Raw genomic sequence first — 24,932 nt, forward strand, 5'->3', positions numbered from 1 at the left:
TGTTTTCCTGCTTCTGGCTCTGATAAATGATGTCTTGTGTTGATATTTGAACAATATAACACCCCATTCTGAGCAACCAGTGAGTTTTGGGGTTCAGGAGATTAAAAGAAAATGGATGCTGGGTGCAAGAAGCCCTTAAAGGAAGGTTTTCTTTCTTTGTTTCTTTCACTTAACTCCACTGTTTAGCGCATGTAAACCAACAAAATCAGGGTAAGACGACAGCGTAGATGCTTCTGAACGACCAAAGGAGTGTTTAGTGAAGGACAGCCGGCACACAGAACCGCCCTCGGTCACTACATAGCTGGACTGCCACAGGAGGGAGAATGCTGCTTTTAGAGGGATGAGAGAGCTGATGTGAGTCGCCATGACTGAATCCAGCCTCCAGCTGAGCCCGAATAAAGACAATGATAATGTATGTATGGTAATGGACTCTCCAAAGCCCACACTGCCGTCGAGCATGCCATAGGTATTCAGCAGAGGCACCTGTTCTGCATTAAAATCCCAAAACCGAAAGGTCCCGAGTTACATCTGTGCTGTGCGTTGACTCAAAGTGATGAGACGTTTACTAAAAAAAATTTAAAAATGAGGAAGTGACACTTGTTTAATTAGTAAAAACACACACACACCACGTAAAAAAAAGGTGTAAAGTGCCACCTCAGCAGAATGTTAACTGTACTCCTCCGTACAAGTTAATGTATGAGCAATTTGGAACAACCTGTGAGCCTCAAAGTGGCTCCTAAAGCAGCTCAATCGCCCTTTTATTCACACAAAAAGATTGACTGGATCCCTTTTACTCCCCCAAAAAATATAACAGCTTTGACAGCATTATCCTCTTTTGACAATACACCATAAATGGACTCCGCAGACTATCCCCCCGAGGAGGATGACATTGGCCGGGCCCAGAACTACTCTAATAAGCGCTAGCAGCTCACAGCACATCTAATGAACACCCACCATGTGTCTCATTTACAAATGCCTATTGACCTTTTATCAGACAATTAGCTAAAATGCTAACTTTTGGCATTTAAACTGCGGGGAGGAGTCACATCTGGCCAAAGTGGAACATCACAGATCACTGCCAGCGGTATCTAACAGGGAAAAAAAAAATCTGCACTCTCATGCGGTGACTTGTTGAAATAGAATTTTAGATTTAGCAATATTTCTAGACAAGTCTGGTAATGCCCCCAAAAGAAAATCATTGACCATTTAGGCCATACAGGTGTGACTTTTTGGGAAGATAAACACACTGAACTTGTATCTCAGGGTTCAGGCACAGTTCGAAGCCAACTATTAGAGGTTTGGTGTGTTTGATAAAAAAGACTGAAAAGGACAAGCATGATGAGGTAGCGGCTCACAGGTAGACATTAAAGGGAGGACAGGAGAGGAGAGCTTTCAACGCCGATGCAATCTCGGTATTTTTCCGAGGAAAATAACCCTCCGCGTCTTTCCCGGCTACAGGCCTGTATGTAATGTGTAGGGAAGGTTCTTGGAATCGTTGAGCCGCCCGGGTGATCAGCGTAACCACGGAGATGGAGTCCTTCAAATACGGGTTTTAAAGGCTTTGTGAAATCAGATAATTCAATGATTGAGAATCTCATTGTAGGGAGAAAAACAAAGATAGGTTCATGCTACATTCATGCAGAGGTAAACAAAAACACCTCTAGGCGATAAATAAAATATTTAAGGTGAAGTCAATGAAGCATGAGCAACGATTGGTGCTTCTCGACCGTATATAGGCTATATTTGCTGATTTATTTTTGTTTTTCACATGTTTTGAAAACAGAGGTTTATGCTATTGATGGGGATGCATTTATTCTTTTTTTTCAGATTTACATTGGTTTTATTGTCTTTACATCATGTACAACAAAAAGTAAGGTCCTTTCAGTGCAAAAAAAATTAAAAATGTATATATAAACTTTGCAAAAAAAAAAAAACTATATACAATATAAAATAAATATATATAAAAACAAAAAAACAAGACAAAAAAAACCCAACAAAAAAAGAAAGATGAAATTTTCCCCCCAATTTGTACAATTATGAAACCAGTTCACCCTCACCACTCTCTTTCCAAGCATGTAGGAAAACATACAGCTGTTGTCTATTCAGCGATTGTCCACTCTGGGCCACCGTAGAAACATGGCGTCACATCGTGCCTATGTAAACATAAAGAGCCAATTCTAAGCTGGCGAAACACAATGATCCATAATTTCATTTCTGCTGATAAATCCCACTAAATCCTGCCCACTGGTCCTCTAAACACAATGCATGTTCTACTTCTTGCTTTTTGTCTGACATTCTCTTTCCTTTTTTCTGTTTTGTTTTGACTCCTTCTTGCCATGTGGATTTACGGAGCAGTCACAGGCGAGACGTGAATGAACGACCTCTCTGTGAACCTTACGGGTTTCTGTGCTCACTTCCACTGCTGTGCGAGGCTGAGCTTTAGAACTGCCGGCGCTGCACAGCGCGGTCCTGTGAAATCCAGCTTTGCATTTGGCCATTTGAAATGCGGTAAATAACACAGGAATTCAGTTTTATAATTGCATTGCACTGCACCTTGTGTACGGAGCTGGAAAGACATTTAAGTTGACTTGACCTTTTTATTTTATTTTTTTATTTTTTTTTATTCTTCTTAAGCTAAATATCAAATTTTAAGCCCCCACTGAGGGTGCATTTAATGTCAGCAGCACATTTGTGAACCGCATTGGGACCGGCAGGGGGTATCTGGGGTAGACGGTGAATAAACTACCCCAAACAGAGACTGGGGTTCACAGCGATGTGTGAAGTTAGACGTTGTTAAGGTTAGAAAAAGATCATCTTTTTCATTTTCAGCGTTTTTGAATGTAAATAAACACATTGTGTAACTTTATGAATGATTTCCTCGAACCTTAACCCTTTATAGGGCACTGATTGAAATACATAGGACATGAAAATGTCAACTCTAGGGTGTTATTAAAGGATATAGCAAGATATTGTTTTACTTTTGTGACTTTAAGAAATGTATAAATAAATGTTGCAAATCAAGATCAATAAAGTTACCATATATGGAACTTAATTATATAAAAAAGGAATTTATAATAAATAAAAGAAAAGTAACAAACTGCACAAAACATTTATTCAGAAACATTTCAGTTTGAGGTAATGATATTTATACAACCAGTAGCAAAGTATTTATAAAGTGTTTGGCAAGTTCATTTAGTCACTTTGTTCTTGGGGTGGTGGTTTTGGCACTAATCTGACAAAATAAATCAAAGTGGAGTTCCAGTAACAAAGTGCTTATAAAGTTCCTGGAACGTTTGTTTAGTGACATTTTTTATAAGGTAGTGATATTGGCACTAATATAAAAACTAAATCAAAGTGCACATGGTGTCTCCTGCCTTCACCCTAAGTCAGCTGGGATAGACTCCAGCCCCCTGCGACCCCAGTGAGGATTATGCGGTGTATAGATAATGGATGGATGGATGTACACATGGTTCTTCAGCCTCAAGTAGAGGCACAGGGTGGAGATATTGGACGTCCAAGGAAGTTACTAAATATGGTCACCTGCCCCATAAAGGGTTAAGGAAGTGCTGTGAGTGCCACTATAAACATGTAATAATAGTTCAGTTACTACAGTGGATATTGTGCTGCAAAAATACATCGTCAATAAACATATTAATGATCCATCCAATAACAATGTTTGACTAAAGTCTGGATGCATTCTGATTGAAAATGTATTTGTAATTTAGTTCAGAATCAGAATCAGCTTTAATGGCCAAACATGTACACAACATACATGGAATTTGGTTCCAGCTGTTGGTGTCACCCTAGAATTAGCAAGAAAAGAAAAACGATGAAGTAAAATAACTATAGAAAGAAAAAAAAATGAAAATAAAATAAATAATAATAATAGAAAATAAAATAAATATATACAAGAATATACACATCTAGCAGAAGATGTTGAACTGGATCTCATTCAAGCTGTAGAAGTGCATCTCTATCCTCCTCGCCTCTGTTATGTTCTGCTAAATCACAGTGATGTCATCGCACTTTTTTTTTCTTTCATTTTCTTTTTCTCTCATTTGTCGTCACAGGAAAAAAAAAAGTGTCAGCTTTCAGCCTGGATGTGCTTCCAAACAGCAACACATGAGCGTGTCGCTGCAGTGCAGAACGGGCTATAATACAGTCTGCAGCATCACCTGGATGATTGGTTGACCTAACCTGAATCTGAATCCTGATGAGACTTGTGGCTGTTCCACGTCCATTATTCAGCTTTTATTACACGTCCACGTCTTCTGTTTACGTGCGTTTTCTCTGCTGTCTGCACTGAGGGAAGTGTTTTTGTGAAGCAGCTGTTGGAATCAGCAGCCGTAAAGGAATGAGAAATTTTAAAGTCTACTTTTAGAAGGTGCAGTTTCAGTGTTATGCACATCGATTGTTTTTTTCTGTTGATCCACTTGATATGTCAGTGTGATGTGTGTGATTTCCCCACAATCCTGGAGCCATTTCTGTTTTTTTCTGACCCCAGTCGAGTACATTTCGTCAGCTTTTACCATCATTATTTCAGTCTTTTTTTTTTTTTGCTTTACTTACCTAACCCTCATTTAGCTGATTTATCTCTTATGCCTGTTTTCTTCATTTCTTTTCCTTTATACCTCCTACCTTTCTATTTTCTGCGTCCCTGCTTTTAACTATTCCTCAGCGATCAATACCATTTTCCACCGTTTCAATATTCTCAACAGTGTAAACAGCCCAAACACACACAAAAAAAGTATGATGCTAGTCTGCATCCTCTCGATTATACAAAAAAAAGATTGAAAATTACAAGATGGCTAAATCTAGAGGAGCTATTTTAATTTCTTATGAATTAAATAAATGCATCACATTAATATGCAGAACCACATGAGTTACAACGAGGATGCAGTAATAGAAAACCCACTCCATTTTGTTCTTCTAATTAAACTTTTAATCATGTTTTTTTTTTTCTCTCTCCTCTGTTTTATTTTTTTTTTCTCTCTCTCCAGACCTCAGCACTTTATCTACCTTGGGGCGTCGCATGAAACCGCAAAAAACTTTGTTCAAAAATACGATTACAAACCAGCGATCAAACATTTTTTTTTGTTGCTCTGCTTTGGTGGGATTAGGTTTTTAGGGAATGGCCTGAGACAGCATTCTGGTTTGAATTAACAAGCCAAAAGAAAAAGCCAGTAAATTTAGTTGTGGTCACATTTTATTTTTTTTAGACACTTTAGGCCGTCTATCCAAAAATGACTAGAATTTTTTCAAAAGGGAATGTTTTTCCTTCCCACTTTCTCACCCCTGTGGTCTGCTCTTTGTGAGCCGGTGGGGCTGCGAGCCACAGATAACACACTACGGATATGACACTCGGTGGATATTCCCTTTGCTTTCACTTAGAGTTAGATTAGAATGTTGTAGTGAATCTGACATCAAGGGAGCTACCTATCAAAGACTAAACTCGCTTTCCTCTCTTCTCTTCCCACAGTTTTGCTTTGTAAAAAAAAAATATTTGGCCAATACACCTTGTGCTTTCTTCCCCCCCTTTTCCCTTTTTTTTTCAATCGGAATTAAAATTCATGCGTGACTTAGCAAAGCTTTTATCTATTAAATATAAAAACTTATTGGAAGAGGCTGTAGTTTTAGTTTTTTCTTTTTGGCGTGTTCAACATCTGAGTGCATACTATATGTATACTGGCAGCCAGCAGAGGACGTGTTATAAACAGATGCTATTTGCAAGATAAACTCAGTGATCTAATATAAATTACAGCTTCTGATGTCTTTTAACGTGATATAACCGGCCTATTAAGTGTCAGAAATAATTAACTGGGCTAAAGACAAAACTCCTCCTATGGAGCAAAAGCCATAAATTTACTTAATGTGGATTTTAATGAATCCTCTGATTCATTGAAACCTTTTTTTTTTTTTCTTAAGAGTGCTGTGTTACTTTTATTCTCCTAAATTCGATCTGAAGGAAAGCCCTGCGCTATTAAGCTTTACTACTGCGGGGAATTAAATATACTTTTATTCTCCCGCATTAATTTGTTCTTTATTTGTTTGTCCTCTCTTCTGGCTAAAGTTTAGCAACTTGATGGTATTGGTTTTGGCTGGATTCTTACTTTCTGCCTCCTTTGGGATCAAGAAGTAAAAATAGCTTATTGAGGGAAGAGAATTAAATGAAAGAGGGGGAATTAGCACATGGTAGTTAAATGGTGGTGGTTTAGGTAGAAACTCAGTGAGTTGCTAGGGAGAATTCCTTCAATAGCCTGATTTCCTGCCATCTGCTAGTATTTATTATTGATTACTCCTGAATTGGGTGGGAGCAAACCAGCAGAGACTTTCTCTATATTAGGCAGAGGATTGGAATATTGTTTGTGTAATTTGATATCCAACACAAACAGACAAAAACATGTACCGGGGGCTGGAAATTGCAAATTGTTTACGTATAATAACCGCGCCAAGGAAAAGATAAAAGGGGCCTTGGAACCTCCACAAGCCATTACCTTTGCAAGGACCCAAACACCTCCAATATGGCTGTCATAAATTAGCACCAAAACAAAAGCAAAGTAATTTGCTTTCTTTTCAATCCCCACCGCATGCTTTTCTCTTTTCTCTTTCTCCGGTTTCCTCAAGAGCCTATCTTGGAAGAGCCATGAGCCTATCTTGGAAGATTTATGAATATGTTAGAATAGCCTGAGCCAACAGTTTTCAAAGTGGTGAAGTGAAAATAAATTAAACTGGCCCTGTAGGCAAGTCGTGCAGAGAGTGATGAATTAGATACTCATTGCTCTGTCGCTCGATGCCTGTCCCTCTTTTCAAGTGAAAACGCAGCAAACATTATGGGAAAGACAAACAAACATACGAATCAATTAAGTTTGTTTTCTCTCTTTTCTTTTCTTTCTTTCTTTTTTTCTTGGATGATTGACTTGTTGAATAATTGATTTGGAGAATAAAGCATATCAGTAAACGTAGTCGGTTACCACAGAATGATTTACTGAGGAAAATATTTGATGCGAAACATGAAGAGCAAATGTTGGATGAGCACAACGGTAAACCCACAGAGGACGCTTTTGCATCTTTTCCTTCTCCCACAGCTCAGTTGCTCTTCTTCCCTCTAAACACAGGAACAAACAGTCTCTCTAAAGTCGTCTTTTGTCTTTCTGAAACCAGGACACGCTACAACAGTAAGAATATAGAAACCAGTTGATTATACCTAATGACACCTATACCTAACCACGTCTGAGATGGGCCCATACATGCATACTTTTTTTTTCTTTTGCTCAGAGAAACGATAACACAGGATAATTTCCAAGGCGGATGGCTGCACTATTTTTTGTTCACTTCTCTCTAACGTGCTGAAAGCCCGATACCTGATGAAATCTGTCCATGTTGACCTGCAGGTCAGCTTTCTATTGGAAGTGGTCAATCAAGAGTAAGTTTCCATTTGGGCCAGCATGACCATAAATCTTTTTTTTTTTTTTTCCCCTCTGCTCACTTTTGCTGGCTGCAGGCTGCCATTTCTGCAAGTGCAATGGCTTTCTACTCTGTTTTTTTTTACTCTGTCGGACTGACTTTCTCCCATCAATTGATTGGGAGTTTCTTGACTTCATGTTTTTTCTGGTATTTGGAATGGACTTTGGGCTGCAAGGTGGAGCAATTGGTTAGCATCGTTGCCTCGCAGTAAGAAGGTCACCGGTTCGCGTCCCGGTGAGGATCTTTCTGCGTGGAGTTTGCATGTTCTCCTTGTGCACCGTGGGTTCTCTCCGGGTTCTCCGGGTTCCTCCCACACAGTCCAGTTCCTCTCGTACTGGGCAGGATTGCTATTGCACATCATCAGTAGGGTAAAACTAACCTGTCTCACGTTCCCTATTAGTAGGTGAACGATCCAACATTCGGTAAATTCAGCTTCACAATGATAGAAAGAGGCGACATCGAAGGATCAAAAAGTGACGTCGCTATTGAACGCTTGGCCGCCACAAGCCAGTTACCCCTGTGGTAACTTTTCTGACACCTCCTGCTTAAAACCCAACAAAGTTAGAGGGATTGGTGACCTGTCCAGGGTGTCCCCTGCCTTCACCCTGAGTCAGCTGGGATAGACTCCAGCCCCCCTGTGACCCTAGTGAGGATTAAGCGGTGTATAGATAATGGATGGATGGATGGATGGATGGTAGGGACGTTGCCTTCAGCTCAGTCATAGGAACTGTTTGTTAGCGGTATATGCCTTAGATAGCTGTTAGCAATAAGCCAGTGTGCATACATCAAAGGGTGTTACCTAATAAGTTAATTAATTAAAGCATTAAAAATGAAATAACTCTTAAGAGGCCAGTATTGCAAATATAATATCTCTGCTGCAAAATAAATGAAGCTCACAATGTACATGCATGTGATCTTTTGTTAAGTTTTGAGAAGCAGTTATATTCATTATGTTTATATGTTGCTCATAAGTTATGTCCAAAAAGGGCTGACTCATTAAACCCACAAAACATCCAGCTCCTCATTTCAACTTGCCGTACACGAGTTTGTCTAGCATCCTAACAAATAGGTGCTTTCCATTCAAACACATAAACATCATTAAAAGGGATGTTTGATGTAATTTCTGTGATAAATCCCGGCTTTTGATCGGAGACGCGCGCGCGGCGTATTGTGACACTTTGAGGGCAGTTGTATCTTTTATAGCTGAAATGGAAATGTCAGAGCTTGTCATATGTCTCTCCTCCCCCCTCTCTGGGGTTCTTGTAAAACATGTGATTCCTGCAAGAGCTCGCGAAGGGTGTGTGTGTGTGTGTTGTGTGTGCGTGATCGTGTGACACCAGCACAACATCTCACCAGCCGAGGCCTCGCCGCTTCTGCTGCGCGGGGGACACATGGCGGCACATGACGGAACAGCTTGATCAGTGCAAGTGAAGTGCACAAGCAGCCAACAGCAAAACCACGTCTCTAATTACTCGCCGTATTTCATAACTCGACTAATATTCGGCGCGAGGGCATTTGGCAAATTCAAAATGAAATTACAGCAATCGAGTGGGCTGTCGGAATATTATTCCTAAAAGAAAAAAAGAAGAGTGCAAATGTGCATTCGCCCTCTACTGCAGTCCTCCGTGAAGCCAAAAGGGGAAGAAAAGCTAAGTTAGTCTGACTCAACATGTGTGTCTGCGTCCTGTGTGCAGCACAAACCGACAGTAATTCAGCACCATGGAGAGCTCATCTACCTCTCCAGACTGCCTGGCCTCCTCAATCCACCAATTGCTTCAACATGCAATTTCAGCAATTTCCTTTTTTTTTTTTTTTTTCCGAGAGGCAGCAGCAGCAGCAGCAGCAAACCCTGAATGCCAAGACCATTTTTATACGTAATTTATGCTTTTACAGTGATTGCCGCACCTGCATCCTTGCTTGCTTTTTTTTGTGTGTGTTATAAATGTGAATAGGTGGGTTCCATGAAAGCTCAAGCTATATAGGGATATTGTGTTAGGCCCATTGTTGGTCTCCGAGTTGTTCTGTTCGGCGCAGATACACCGGATTGTATTACATATTATGCATATGCGGGCGCTTGTATGTTAATATGTCCTAAGAAATGGGATTTCCCACGTTCCTCTGTTGTTTCGCTCTTTCAAGTGTGTTCCAGGAAAATCCCTAAAAAAAAAAAACTCAATAGAACTCTCGATGAAAAAAGAAAAAACACTTAAAGGACATGAAAGGATATTTGAGATGAAAATATCAACGAAATTGTCCAAAACAATTATTCCCACACACACAATGACGCTTAAATAAGACCTCATACAATATTTGGAGTCGCTTGACAACACAAGCTGCTGCCTCCTAGACTGCTCAGAACACTTATGATAATCTACGATAATCTACTCGGCGCAGACACACCAACACATTATCCATTTGAATGCTAAGTACACCTCATTCGGAACTTTAAAAAATGCTAACATATTCCGAGAGCTGAGAATAGCTGGAGTGGAACATGTTATCCTCTGTCAGGCCCAACACACACTCACACACACACACTGTAAGAGACCTAAAGCGCTTTATGCAAAGAAATGAAAAGTGGATAAATAGCTACTTCAGCGGCACCTTTACCTCGTAGCCGCGGAAGTGGAGCCTTTGTGTGAAATGGGCAAACACAGCAAATCTTAAAACTATATGCCCCATCCTGTATTAAGCATATAAGGATCAGCGGGGGGGAAGGGCTTGAGTGAGTTTGGAAGAATCTTCCAGTTCAGAGGTCTTTTGGAGTTTTTTTTTTTTTTGTATCATGGCTGCGACGATAACCTCCAATGGTAATTTAATGCCGCCATTGAAGTAATGCACTTTATTGCACCAGTGGATTAAGTAATGATTATTTTGTGAAATTGCGGCCACACAATGGTCAATTAATCTTTAATGAAACTGTAGCTTATGAGGCGGAGCGTGGCATTCCAATAAGCAGGCGACCGCTTGCCAAGGCAGTTACAAGCCTCAGTTGCGGCCTACACTCCCTATCTATCACCATGTAAAAATAGAGCACTCCAGAAAGAGACATAATGAAAACGGCAAAGTCACACTCGCGGCAGAGTCTCCTCCGTTTTTTTCAGCATTCACGGTATGTTTGCGGGCTTATACCCTACGTGAAGGAAATATATCAAGGCTGTATGCAATGAGATTAACCGCCATTTTTTTTGGGAAGGGGGGGGCGCTATTTATTTATCCAGGCAGAAGGGGTTGGAGGGAATTATGTGCACTGGCAGAGCATGAAGTTGGAGGTTATCAAATAGCTGCACAGAAATTCCAATATGTACCTTTCATTTCATCATTTCATCTTTAATGACGGTAAGTGTAACTCCCCACTCCAATATCCAGTGTTTTCCTGCACAAATACCTGCCTCAGAGCCATATAAACCGGAGCTTTATAGCCCAATCATTTCCACTGTTTTCACATGTTACTGCCCGAACACGGCGAAGCCGGCGAAGTCACAAAGATAAATGTTTTTACTCTGATTAGTTTCTCATTTAATTTTTGGCCCGAGGGCTCCAATTCTCTTACTCATTCCCCACTGCACTAACAAATGTTGATGGATTTACTTTTATTGCATGACATCATTTCTGCGCCGGAGTGGGAGGACAAGACATCAAATTTCCAATACTTGAGTGCATGCTCAGTCGGAGAACGTGGAGGGGAGCGGGAGAGGTGAAGAAACAGGAATGAGGAGAGTGATTGATGGAGTGAATGAGAGCCAAAGTATGATGGTGGGGGAGAAGAGTCAAGGGGCATGTGTGTGTGGTGGGAGTAGGAGTGAGTGTAATGAAGTAAGACAGTAGAGATGTGTACAGAGACAAAGTAAGAGGCAGAGAGAGAGAGAGGAAGAGAGGGAGAGGCATGGACAGAAGAAGAGAGTGGCAAAACAAGAGATTGCAAGACTGATAGCGCTGAGCTGAATGTCAGCATCTCAAATGGTTCCTTCTGCAATCTTCCATCCCCAACACACTGATATCACACACACAAAAAAAAGAAAATGTGTGTTGATGGTGCGGTCGGAAGGCATGAGGTATGGTTAGACAAGGGGAGAAAGAGGGGAGGGCTGAAGCACTCGGTGTTATTGTGCACCCGGCCGCTGGCACCGGCACTGTCAGTGAGCAGCGTTGATCCGTGAACTTGCCATCTGGATTTTCCCACAAATCACATTAAAGTTTCAAGCCCAGGAATACATCAGGCTAAATGAATATTGGTTCCAGACAGGCCTGATGGAGAAAAAAGCCCCGTGCAACCAAACTCTTTTGTGGTCAGACATGATCTATCCATCCGCTCGGCTCCCTCCATCTCCACCTCCCCGTCTTCCTCCTGCTCCCTTCGTCCCTGATGGGAGGAGTTTAGGTAAACTAGCAAAGTTGAATTAGTATAAGGAGCAGGAGTTTTTTGACAAACAAACACTAGCCTTGAGAATAAATACAGGCTGTCCTCAAGAAGACGGAAGCTCCAAATCGTCAACTGAACTAAATTACCCTCAGTTAGAAGCTAAGCATGTGTTGTGGGTTGAAAATAAGGAGCATTAATTGCTGAAGGCGTACGCATAATAAGACATAGCATTTGACTCCACGAACAACGCCCCGAAAATGATTCATGTATACCGCATGAAATTATATGCTTACTTTCCCCTTTCATTTGAGCTACATAATGTCGACTTTGCATAAACGGATTCCTGTTTTTCTACCCAAAGGTGGAAATAATATGTGAGTGGAGAAAAAAAAAAAGAAGTAATGCAATCATTCATCATTCAATAACATGTTTTGTTCTGGTTCCTGGATGCATATTTTTCTGCTGAAACTCTGTTTGTGCTCGAGTAAAACCTATTAAGAAAATATGGCCTCGCCGAGATGCTGCTTCATACGAGAAGAGGGTGAGGGGGGAAAAAAAAAAAAACTTTTCCAATCCAGTGGCTTGTAGAGCTACGGGATTTATTTTTCCCCGGGCCTGGACTTGAAGAGAAAGCCCGTACTGTTAGCTGTCCAAGCTTCAATTCTGAGAGATCCCCAGGGTGAGATATGGATTGGCTCGGAGTCTAAAAATTATAAATACCTTGTCAGTGATAGTGAAGAGTGGAGAGGTACTTTCAGCTACAGACTCTAAATTGGCCTCTAGATTAAAAAAATTCAGCCATTGCGATAACTGTATAATTAGCAGAGCGCTGCAAGGTTTGGGCACCGCGACGAAACGGCCTCGAAAGAAAACGCGTACAAAAAGGGGGAATAAATACTAAATAAACCAATACAGCAAAAAAGAGAGAGGCGGGCATCAATCACCGTTTCCACCGTCGCATCACGAGCGAGTCGACTCAGAACAGACAGCTCAGGTTGAACAGAGCCGAGCTTTGAAGCACATCCCTCAGAAAAATAAATGAGTGCTTATAACACAAAGCAATCTTGGTGGAGGCAGTCAGCCGTTTCATTGCCACTTTTTCTATTCTGGTAATTTTATTCTCACATATGTGTTTACTATATAAGTGAAGGAACACCATATGTCTATCATGCACTGACAGCAACAGCAAATTCTCTGAATACATGCATATATTTAAATACAAGATGATGGAAAACGTTGTTCACTTTCTGCATGTTTTGTTTTCTCGCTTTGAGCTTTTGTAAGATTTCATTGATTTCCAGCACGAAGAAAACTTAAAATTGTATTTTGTGCTTCAGGTCTTCAGGTCATTTTCCCAGAGTACCTGCAGGAGAAATTTGTCCAGTCAGCTCTGAGCTACATCATGTGCAACGGCGAGGGGGAGTACGTGTGCCACAACAACCAGTGCATCTGTCAGTGCGCCGAGGAGTATCCCCAGTGCAACTGTCCCATCACCGACATCCAGATCATGGAGAACACCCTGCTGGGGATGTCTGAGTCGTGGGCGTCCTCTTATAAAGACTTTGAGAACTCTGGTAAGCTTGGAAAAATCTGCATAATTATGTGAGGGGAGCATTTTTATAATAGTAGTTTTCTATTGTGTAGCTTTTCTAATCCTGAAATCCAACAAAACAAAACTATCCCAGTGCGCCCCACGCAAAGGGGGAGACCTTGACTTTCTAAATATGTAAACATGCAAACCAGCATCAGCAATCTCTCTCCAGAATCACAGTTTTCATCTATTTTTGTGTTTTTTTTAAATTTGGCAGCTTTGGCCAGTCTTGTTCCCAAATCAACAAAATGAATGCAAAGTAAGGGTTATTTATGCTCAGTGAAAAAAATACAATTTCTTTAGCAAAATCTAATGTAGAGGAAGTCTGAAAGATGATGGTTTGTTCTTCAAGAGGAATGGACGTCAGCAAATTCAACATCTATCCGATTATTATTTATAAATAATAATCCATCCAATGCAAGCGCCTCTATTTTTAGCAAATGCAAACACGTGAGGAAGAATTTTGGACGCAGCTAGGGGGGAAAAAGCAGCGCTAGTGCCTCGTTGTTGAAGGCGCAGCGTGTATCTATTATTGATATGATATAAAAGTGTCCCAATAAAAAAACCTGCCAGCAACAGATAAATATATTTATGTACCATAGGAGAAAGTTAATGTTAGCCATGAAGGTCACTGAGTGCAGTGGATCTTTTAAGAGGATTTGGAAGAACACACCAGAAGAGGCCAAAAAGGGGGGAAGAATTTGAATTTGCTATGTAAATATATAAACCGCCTGAAGGGGAAAAAATGCCAAAAGAAGAATAGGTTTCCCAGAGTAAGCAGGCCGGAGGACACATTTGACTATCTCTATATTATGCTTTAAAAAAGGAGAAAACGCTCTTTTTTTTCCTTCACTTAAGAGTCACAGCTCAGATATATCATCCAGCTATAAAGACAGACTGTATAGTTTACTGTATGTAACTCCAATGAGAGGAAATTTAAAAAAATAAAAAGCCACTCTTTTAAAAGGATTAGCCACAGACTGTTAATCTAAATGTGCAGTTTAATGAGTGCAACGTTTTTAGAGTCATGCTTGTAAATTAATTATTGCAAAGATCTCACCCCGACGCGATAAAAATATATTTTCAATCAATCGCCACAGAGAAATGTGCCGCAGACTGACTTGTATACGTTTGTGATATCACATTCCATTTTCTGAAATAGTTTCAAATTGCAGCATCTCTACATCCCCCTCCCCTTATCCAAATGAACAGTCGGTGGGTTACAGCGCTGCCAGTTTAGGCAAGAGTCCTGCAGGCACTCCAGAAAAGTGATGATCATACACTTTACACGATGCATTTATTGCTCAGTGCTCCTTTCAAAAAGCCAGACTTTGTGACAAAGCGATAAAGCCGCTGCTGTGGGGGCCCAGCTGCAGCTGCTCCGCCTCGCCGTGGCCGTCGATACGGCTGTTGCTCCGACTGCGGCTGCGTTTGTGGCTGAATGTAATTCTGGGGATGCATCTGTGAGGGTAGCGGTGCTGTTGCTTCTATTAAAACGAGTCAAGAAAGCTTACTTATGCCACATGGGAAGTGAACCTGAAATCCTTTTTTTTTATCAGATGTGGGGGGGGATGTGTCGTCAATACGCAGCTGGAGTGCAGGAATACATTAGCTTCAATACAATGCATAACCTTCAAAAACAAACCGCACACACTGAGGCGCCGCGTGCAGACGGTGCCGCCCCGGCTAATGTGTCTCGGCCATAATCGTAACAATGAACGCTGAGCCATGGGCTGCGGTGACATGTCATATTATGGCTGTGGTAATAATCACAGCTACAGACTGTCTCAGTCAGCTCTGGCAGCAGTCGGCGAGGGCACTCATGGGCAAACTAGCTAATCTAGTTATCCGTCTAGCTGCAGTGATTGCCGCTGTGCAGCTGGTGGGTATTGCCCGGCAGCGCTGCGGCCACAACCAGTAGCTGTCGACTAAATATATATATATATGTAACACTATATCAAGATTATTGTGACTGAACCGTAATGCAACTTAATGCGCAACTTATTGCGAGGTTTCGCAACAAAAAAATACTGCGAAAGAAAACAAATCTGTGGAAAACCGCTCAAATAAATAAATAAAATAAATCCCACAGTGACCCTTCCGGGGCTTAATAAGTTCTTACTGGGCATGCATCCACTAATGTCAAAGTATATTGGGAAAAACAAATCAGATACATCCTGTCAAAACATTTTCCTTTCTGCTCTTAGCAATTACTTTCTCCACAAAGGCTCCTGGGAGATGTTTCTAACTTAATCCATCGTCTTTTAAAAAGCAAGAAACAAAAGCTAATTTGATTAATCACAACTGATATCTACGTTGGTGTAAAAATAATCGCCAGATGGGACTTCCACATGCGCCGTTATTTCCTCGCATTGTACCGATTAATCACCGATCATCTGGGAAACCTGAGCGCTTGGTAGCTTTGTCGATTAGCTTGGATTTTCTTTGATGCAGAATGTTTACCGTCTCTTTAAAGTTAGCGTAAAGCGGGTCGGCTGATAAACACGAGGCTGGACGGAATATTGGTCGAGGCCGACAAAGTGAGATGTAACGGCACAAGGGCTAAAAAGCGAGGCTACATTGTGAGAGGTCTAATCTTCTAGATAAGGTGTGCTGGGTGACTCCAGATAAGAGTCACTCAAGGGACTATGTGGACTCTTTGGAAGCTGTATCAAGGAGGGGATCCTTGGTGGCTTTGAGGCTTGCATAAAAGGACTTGGCAACTATTGAACTGGCGTTGGGTAGTGACTTGATAATGTAGGTCTTTTTTTTTTCCAGTGAAGGGACCAGATAAGTCTAAAAAATAAAAAATAAACTGGATGCAGCAGACACCCGTTGTTTTTTTCCTTACGAGAAGGGCAATGAAGGTACCAGACATCTGGGTGAAAGCTGGGTGGAGGAATATGGCAAGTTCAAAACAGGGGAGGAGAAGGAATCTGGCTTCTTTGAAGAAAAAAAAAGGGGAAGGGAGCTCTGACATGCCTGGGAGGAGGGTGGGGGAAATTCTGACATTTCACGGCTGTGACTGAAAAAGAGCTCTCAACTCTGTGGTTAATGCTGTTAAACTGTCTTGGGGAGGGCTGGAGGAGGATACTGGCACGCTGCACAGGTGCACCTCTTGAATATTCTTTCAAGACTCCGCATTGTCTCCGAGATTATTCCCCATTCCGGCGCAGCACACCTTATTTAGCACAGGTATTTTTATCCGTTGCGTGTTCCCTTTTGCAAAACTATTGCAGCATAAACACAAACTTCTCTATTTTTGTTGGGGTTTTTTTGCCACTTAGGCTTAAACACTGGCATACGGAGACCTTTTTAGAAATTAAAATGCTTATTCTATTATTTATAACGGCAAGCCTAATTTATTTTTGGACACAACGACGAGCTACTCGGAGGTATTTGATGCAGCGTTTTCTTAATTAGCACACCAAATGAAAAGATTTTTTTGTGCCTCTGTGTATTTGCTGCTAACATCTTCATGCCCATTGTTGCTAAAAATTGAAGCCTGTGTTGAAAACAGCAGTTGTCTAGGGGGGGGAGGAAGAGACAAGCAAGAATTTTCAGAGGCAGCGAGAGGGACACAAGGACAATCATCACCACTGGTTGGAACAAATTTGTTGGGGCAGTAATCTTGAGGAGGCTTCTGAGAGCACAGAGGGTGTTTACCGCCGCGCATTCTTCCACAAATACTCACAACAGAAGCAAAAAAAAGTAAATCAAAGACTGCAATCAACATATTAATAGCAACCTTTGAAGAAAAAACATAGCAATGCACTCGAAACTATGAAAAACAGCCACAAAGTTTAACTTCAGAGAGCGTAACTGAAGTTTACGGCAACAACATATACCCATACTGAGTGTAAATAACAACATACACCCATACTCGTGTGTTTCTTTTCCTAACTGATTACTCACCCCGTCCCCTCTCTGCCATCCAGACGAGTTCAAGTCCTTCCTGAAGAGGCTGCCCTCCACTCACTTCCTGCCCATCAGCAGCGTGCACCTTCTGTGGGGCAGCGACTGGGACCTGCAGGCCCGCTACAGGCTCCTCCAGAGCTCCCTGGAGATCCAGCGACACAAGATCCAGCGCACCGCTCGCAAGCTCTTTGGTCTCAGCATCCGTTGTCACCACAATCCCAACCACCAGATGCCTAGGGAGAGGTGGGTGGAAATGTGACTTCCGTATTGTTTCGGAAACTTGAATATGCTGCACTCGAGCAATGTGAACCAAAGATTCAGCGGTTTTCGATATTCCAAAATCTGATGACATGGAAACGTATCCCACAGAGGAGTGACAACTTTAAGGAAAATTCCTCCTCCGAGCTGACGTATGGGGTTCTATATTTTGATTGGGGCGTCTTGAAGCAATGCAAAGTCAGGATGTCATCCATTATATATTTTAACTTATGGTTCTGTTGTTTCTGTCCATCAAGTCAACTTAGTGCTGAGGTTTGCACATGCCCAAAACACTCCAGCTCACTCTTGTATTTCACTTTGCAGTCTGAAAAGAAAATGTAGCTGTGGGAGTTTTCTTGATAGGTCATTGCACACATCTGTCACCACCTACTGCAGTTGCAGCTTAAGAGCCTTGCTGCGGATGTGCCATGGTGTCAGCGCTGCATGAAACGCCAGGAATTCTATCCCCCCCCTCCCTCCATCCACTTTAGCAAATATCAGAAAACACTATATGCAAAATATGCCAAGTTCCCGTCTGCCACATGAAACGCCCATAAAACTGTTCTGTGTAGGGGATGTCACCATATAAATGGAAACAGAATCCGTAAAATATTCATTTAAGTGGTCTGAAAATGAGCCGTTGTCAACTGTCAGTGACAGAAAAGGAGCACACCCACATTTGTCTATGAGAGTTGGCAAAGGTTTGTTCTGAAGTGTTATCAAAGAGCTGCAGTATGCGCTTCCTCTTCCATGGAGCACGCATCAAGAGTGCCTGATGGCACTGGAAATAAGAGCCGCATGTTTATTTGTTTGCTTGTGTGCGAGAGAGACTGCTTTGCATCAGACGGAGGACCTATTTGTTTTCATCACATCTGTGTGTATGTGTTTGTCATACATGTGTGAGAGGAAGAGAAGTAGCCTATCACTGGTATGGGGATTACATGTGAATTCTTTCTATGCTCTTGTGGTTAAATGTGTTGTACATAGTTGTTGCTGTTGTAGAGCGAACCTCCTATGTTTTATGAAAACTGTAGTCCTTCTATCACTATATTTAACAGATTGTGCGCATAAAAGGTGGTGTCTTCATCATTTCCTTTAACATAATTTGTGATAAATTATGTTATAAATCCATTCCCTGCCTCTGCCATTGTCCCCCTGCTTCGAGAAAAGTACCCCCCATTATCAGCAGGGACTCCAACCCTTATCTCTGGGCAGCCTGTAACAGCTGATCAGAGGATGGGGGAATTGAGGCAAAGCTGAAGGCCCCCATAGCATCAGCCAAAGTGTTTTCAAGGTGTGTGCCAACCACCTCAGGGAGGCCTTCCAGCACATCTTCAACCTGCCAGTGAGACTGCAGCGGATGCTGATGAAAATGTGAAAAAACATCTTGCCCGGCCCCAGTGGCGAGGAATTGGGTTCTAAATGACAGCAAGACAGATCCCTTGTGAGAGACCATTTGGAACCCTTCCAGTTCATATATCAGGTTCGCAGTGGGAACGGTGACGTCGTCGTCCACCTGCTACTTTGCATTACTCCACTTGGAGAGGCGCTGTGAGAATCATGTTCATTGGCTTCTCTAGCGGTTTTAAGACCATCCAGACTCCTCTACTGGGGGAATTCCTCCAAGCGACACACGTGGAGACCACAATGGCCGCTTAGATAACACATTACCAAGCCGACATCCCAGTTTTTTTTTTTTTTTTTTTACACAACCCGACTCTGTGTTTGATTACCAAGTGGAAACAACAAGCTTTGGCCCCTCATCTTAGGTTTTACCATTCAGGAGTGAGAGGGAGAAACGCAGGAGTGTGACAGCAGAGTTAAGCCTATCACATCATCTGTGGCTCAAAGTAAGCGAGATAAGAAAGATGATGGAATACTACTGAACAGTGAAATCACCTCCCAGATTTATTAACATTAACAAGAAAAGCGTAATATCAGTATATAGACTGCAAATGCCAATATGTAATACTAAAGGGATATTAGAAGTCGCTGCCCTCTAAGAAGGCTGCGGCTCCAGGTGTCTTTTGTAATATCCTGCAGAGAGACAAAAAAAAAAAATGGAGAAAATGAAAAGTAAAAAGCTTCTGTGATGCTTTGCTGCCTAGGCAACGCACTTAAAGCTAGTTCAGTCATTGAGCTGTGCTTGGACTCAAGAGTAACTCTTATTTCTTGTATAATTTATTTCACTTAAGTGACCCACTAGCTGCTTAATAAACCATGCTCACCATGCACCATGTTGTTAGTACAGGCATAATTGTGAATGTGAGCAAATGTACAGCGTTCCCCTAGCTAAGTTAAAAACGGAGGTGCTGTAATATGCAGATGGTGATGATGATGCGTTCTCAAAGAAGCAAGTTTTGAAATCATAGTTTGATTTCATTGTGGGTGCAACTGCCTTTTACTGAGTGCAGTTATTAGAATGTAAACATGCTAAGCTTATCCCAAAAAAAATAGATTTTAAAGTCTGAATCGTATATCCCCTTAGCCATTGCATATTAAATAAGGCAAGCTGAGAAATCTGGCATCAAATGCATAGCTGGCAGGCCATAATAACAATTGCATATTGCCACCTTATCATTGTTCCAGGTTTACCTCACTACAAGGCGTCCATTCATTACAGGCATCGTAAATTTCTGTTGTGGGCACTCATTGTGGCAACTTAAATGGATTTGCTTTTTGCATTTCCTGTAATGAGTATAGCAGCTTGCTTCAAGTAGAATGAACATAGCAGTTTATCTTTGGTATGAATGATTAATAGTGACAGATATGAAGTGGAATCATCCCTAGCCAAATCATTTGCATCCTGCCTATGCACTGGCTTTAATTATTTATGTTCAATGTCACACATACTTACAAATATGAACGTAGCCTCCATATGATGAAATATCCGTAGTGTGACACTTCATTTCTCCATTGTTTCTTGCCAAATTGTTGTATTTAATTTAATACTTTAGATAAGACATGTAATCATAGGCGCTGACACCATTGTTAATACCATTTTTGGATCTTTCTTTTTTTTTTTTTTTTTTTTGTTTTCTGGGATCATTACAGATTTCGATCTCCAGCTCCCATATGCTATTTCTCTCTTTTCGTCTCCTTGCACCAACATAGACAGGAGCTATGATGTATGAGCTGTCGAGAGGAGCTAGTTGATATGTTTCCCTGCACCTTAAGGAGACACGTTCGAGTAAAAAAATAAATAAATCTCAAGCAAATAAAGAAGACACCTTAAGCATTTTATGACAGACACGAGATGAAAACTACAGAAAAGGGGCAAATATGAAAAAAAAAAATAGATTAAAATTAGGAAACAAGCCGCAAGTACAAAAATCACCAACTGCAACTCAAATATTATTGTTAATTAACCACTTTTTAAGGAAACTGCAAAGAAAACAAGAAACCAATTTCACAATTTCAATACAAATAGAAGAATCTTCTTCCAGACTGAATGCAATCCACTACATTTTACACAGAGACAGCAAACCTTCTGAACCATGAAAAACATACATTTTTCCTGCAAGAAAGACGAACAAAAATAGGACATGAATAAAGGAAGTTTTTAAAACCTAACCTGTCTAATACTTGTCACCTATTCAGCATTCATGTCTCTTTTTTTTAATGGGAGTGTGAACTTAGCTGTTACAAAACATTAGAATGATTTCCTGGAAAAGCCATTATCTGTACAACAAATTAATCAGGCTGCTACTGAGATTTGCAAGACTTCAGCAAATAATTAAATCTCTCATACTCCCCTTGATGTATTGTATGTAAATGCGCCGTTTGATATTCTGCTGTTGCACAAACTATTAATCATCTGAGCATTATCAGATATGGAAAAATAAAATAGAGCCACAATTGTATAATTCTTATAACAATGTGCTGGTTTATCCACCCATGTGCTTCTTCTTTGGGTTACTTCTCTGAATCAGACATGTTTCATTAAAATGCTATTATTTAATATCCAAAAATTGTAATTACATTTACACAGGATATACTTGTTTTTGTTCTGCTCTTTTATCTGTTCCTTCATTGCTTTTGCTACATGCTCACTGGCAGTCTTTAGTATAGTACAATGGCATCAATTCTGATCCCTTTTCTCTGCCTTTTTACTCAGTCTACTTATTCCTTTCCCTCGTCAGATAAATCTTTGTCTCTGAGCAACTTGTGATCTTTGTATGCCTCAGTAGTCCCTCCAGAAATAAACACAAAGTCTCACTGTATGCCGATGACGTATTGTTATACATTTCAAACCCTGTCAATGCTTTTGACGTGATATCTGTATTTAAAGATTTAGTTTAGGAGCGCACAAATTATTCATGTATTTATTTCCAATGTTTAGGTGTTGTTAATATTAAGAATGACCAGTGAGATGAGAAACACAATAGTAAACTGATGATCACTTGCCAAACAAGGGAGGAAAGTTAGCCTTGACAAACCATTTTATGCAAAACATGCAAAACAACTGTATTTTTACAACTACAATAACATCATTATGAGAAGACTCTAAGAATACTAGAATCAAGGACATTACTGACACAACTTCCTGTTAGTGTGGTGCAGATATGCTGCATGTGGTTGTTGTGTATCTGGGGAGTGAAGCTCAATTCCATTTCAACCCACAAAGCAACGCTTACAAGCAATGTTTTGGTAACACAAATAATGTCTTTTGCATTCTGAAATACACACCTTCCCTTCATCCCATTCTCAGTGTAAAGCCAGATACAGTAGAATCAAAGCGTGTACTTCCATTGTCCTCTTAAGGTGATCTCTCTAGAACTCATTTTGATATCGCTCGGGGGCTTTCCGGCATGCTCAGAATGCGATGCCATCCATTACAGTTAACGTTTAAGTTCATCAACATGTCAAACTAACCTTGACCAGACTTCCCCTCGAAAATATCTGGATTCAGAATTCACCTCCTATAGTCAGAAAAAGAAGTTCCGCTACTGTCAAGATGACAAGGAAAGATGCCTGAGGGGAAAAGGAAAGACAAGATAAGAATAGCAAGCAATGCCTCCCACCTGAGGGAAATCGCGGAACTCCTCCCCCCTTGAAGGGAATAAATTATTCTATTGCCTGAATAAATGTTTAATATGTATACATTTAACAAGGCAGTCTTCTTTTTCCCCTTTTACTTTCCAGCCAGCTATCGATGTCGGTTCATTCCACTATGTGTCTAAGTCAGCTTGTTAAGCCTACTTTTAAATATTCCGATCACTGCTAATGCTCCTATCCCATTTTTCCAACTTCTGTCTTTCTAGATCTGTGATGCAGTGGCTCAACAGGGTTCAGTCCTTCCTCTACTGCAATGAGAATGGGTTTTGGGGGACCTTCCTGGAGAGCCAAAGGACATGTGTGTGCCACACAGGTGTCACACTGTGCCAACGACCCATCCCATGTGTCATAGGGGGCAACAACAGCTGTGCCATGTGCAGTCTGGCCAACATCTCACAATGTGGCTCCTGTAACAAGGGCTACAAGTTGTACCGCGGTCGCTGTGAGCCCCAGAATGTGGACTCAGAACGTAGCGAGCAGTTCATCAGCTTTGAAACTGATCTAGACTTTCAGGACCTGGAACTGAAGTATCTGTTGCAGAAAATGGATTCACGATTGTACATTCACACCACGTTCATTAGCAACGAGATCCGACTAGAGACATTCTTTGACCCACGATGGCGCAAACGCATGTCCCTGACTCTCAAAAGTAACAAAAACCGGATGGACTACCTCCACATGATAATCGGTTTATCGATGAAGATCTGCCAGATGCGAAACAGCAGCATTGACCCCATGTTTTTTGTCTACGTCAACCCCTTCAGCGGGAGCCACTCAGAAGGCTGGAGCATGCCCTTCGGTGAACACGGTTACCCGCGCTGGGAGAAAGTACGACTGCAGAACTCACAGTGCTTTAACTGGACTCTTCTGCTGGGCAACAGGTGGAAGACCTTCTTCGAGACGGTGCACATTTACCTGCGCAGCCGTGCAAAGATCCCAACCGGCCTCCGCAACGATACAGGACAAGGCCCGGTAGATCTTGCAGACCCTAACAAGCGTCAGATCTACATAAAAATCTCTGATATCCAAGTGTTCGGTTACAGCCTGCGCTTTAACGCCGACCTGCTTCGTAGTGCTGTGCAGCAGGTCAACCAGTCATACACACAAGGGACTCAGTTCTACTCATCCTCATCTGTTATGCTTCTGTTACTGGATATTAGGGATCGGATTAACCGCCTCGCGCCGCCATCTGCACCCGGTAAACCCCAGCTGGACCTCTTCTCTTGTATGCTAAAGCATAGGCTCAAGCTCAACAACAGCGAGATGATTCGAGTGAATCACGCCTTGGACATGTACAGCACAGAGATACTAAAACAATCAGATCACCTGACTGCTAAACTCTGTTGAACGTAACATTAACATTAAGGACAGCAGACTAAACCGGAAACACCCAACAAATGAACTATGAGGGGATATTAATCTAATTTTTTCTTCTTTTTTTTTTTTTTTCTCTTTTTCATTTTTTGACCTTTTCTGCCTTTTGATGTAATATTAACTTTGTAAGCATAATTCTTAAAGAGAAAAAAAAGAAGGAAAAGGCAGTGATGAAAAGCTTTTCTGGCAGATAAAGAAGATTAATGGAACCACTATAAGGACTGTATCATATTTGTCCCAGCATGTCTGTAATTCCCTAAAAATAATTTAAAAGAGAGACAGGAAGAAGAAAAAAAAAAAAAAAGATAAAAAAAAAAAAATTTAATCTATGTACCGGTGAAAAAGAGGCCTTGATTTTACTCTGAGGGATCAAAGGTTATATCTGAAAACTGCCATTCTTTATTGAAAAAAAAAAAAAACAAAAAGGAAAAAAAAACAACAAAAAAAAACATTTTTAAAAGGAAAGTGATACAACACAAGGGCAGACCAGATATCGTTTTATTTCAGCTAAAAATATTTCAGACGTAATGGACAGTTTAATATTAAAAATGTTTATACATTGTAAGGATTAAATAGCCCTAGTGAGTAAGTAGTCAACACATTACTTATAGACTCTTTATTACATTTCAGACCCACAGTGAATCTGCATCGCTCTTTGTGAGTTATGAGGCACTCTATCATTGTTCTGACACATAAGGCACACAGCAGGGCAGTAATGGATAGTCATGTCAAATAACAAAAGCCAGCTGTTTATATATACATATATATGTGGGTGAATGTGTCTGTGTGCGAGCGTGTATGTGTGCGTGCGTGTGTGTATACCTTTTTTTGGCTTGATGCTTATTGCTGTTTGTTAATTGAATGTGTCATTTGAGATTGACTCCAGTCTTTTTGCTGAATCTCGCA

At 41.0% G+C, this 24,932-nt stretch overlaps 1 protein-coding gene across 1 annotated transcript in view; it reads left to right on the forward strand.

The window, feature by feature from the left end:
• Positions 1–24,621, forward strand: part of brinp1 (bone morphogenetic protein/retinoic acid inducible neural-specific 1) — an 88,386-nt gene extending 63,765 nt beyond the window's left edge. The window contains exons 5-7 of the mRNA XM_008279209.1: positions 13,165–13,401; positions 17,357–17,579; positions 22,859–24,621. Of these exons, the coding sequence (XP_008277431.1) occupies positions 13,165–13,401; positions 17,357–17,579; positions 22,859–23,999 (1,601 nt within the window). The 3' untranslated portion in view covers positions 24,000–24,621. The remainder of the gene's footprint in view (positions 1–13,164; positions 13,402–17,356; positions 17,580–22,858) is intronic.
• The last annotated feature ends 311 nt before the right edge of the window (positions 24,622–24,932 follow it).

The sequence above is a fragment of the Stegastes partitus genome, unplaced genomic scaffold (genome assembly GCF_000690725.1).
Source record: "Stegastes partitus isolate 25-593 unplaced genomic scaffold, Stegastes_partitus-1.0.2 Scaffold148, whole genome shotgun sequence".
NCBI lineage: Eukaryota > Metazoa > Chordata > Actinopteri > Pomacentridae > Stegastes > Stegastes partitus.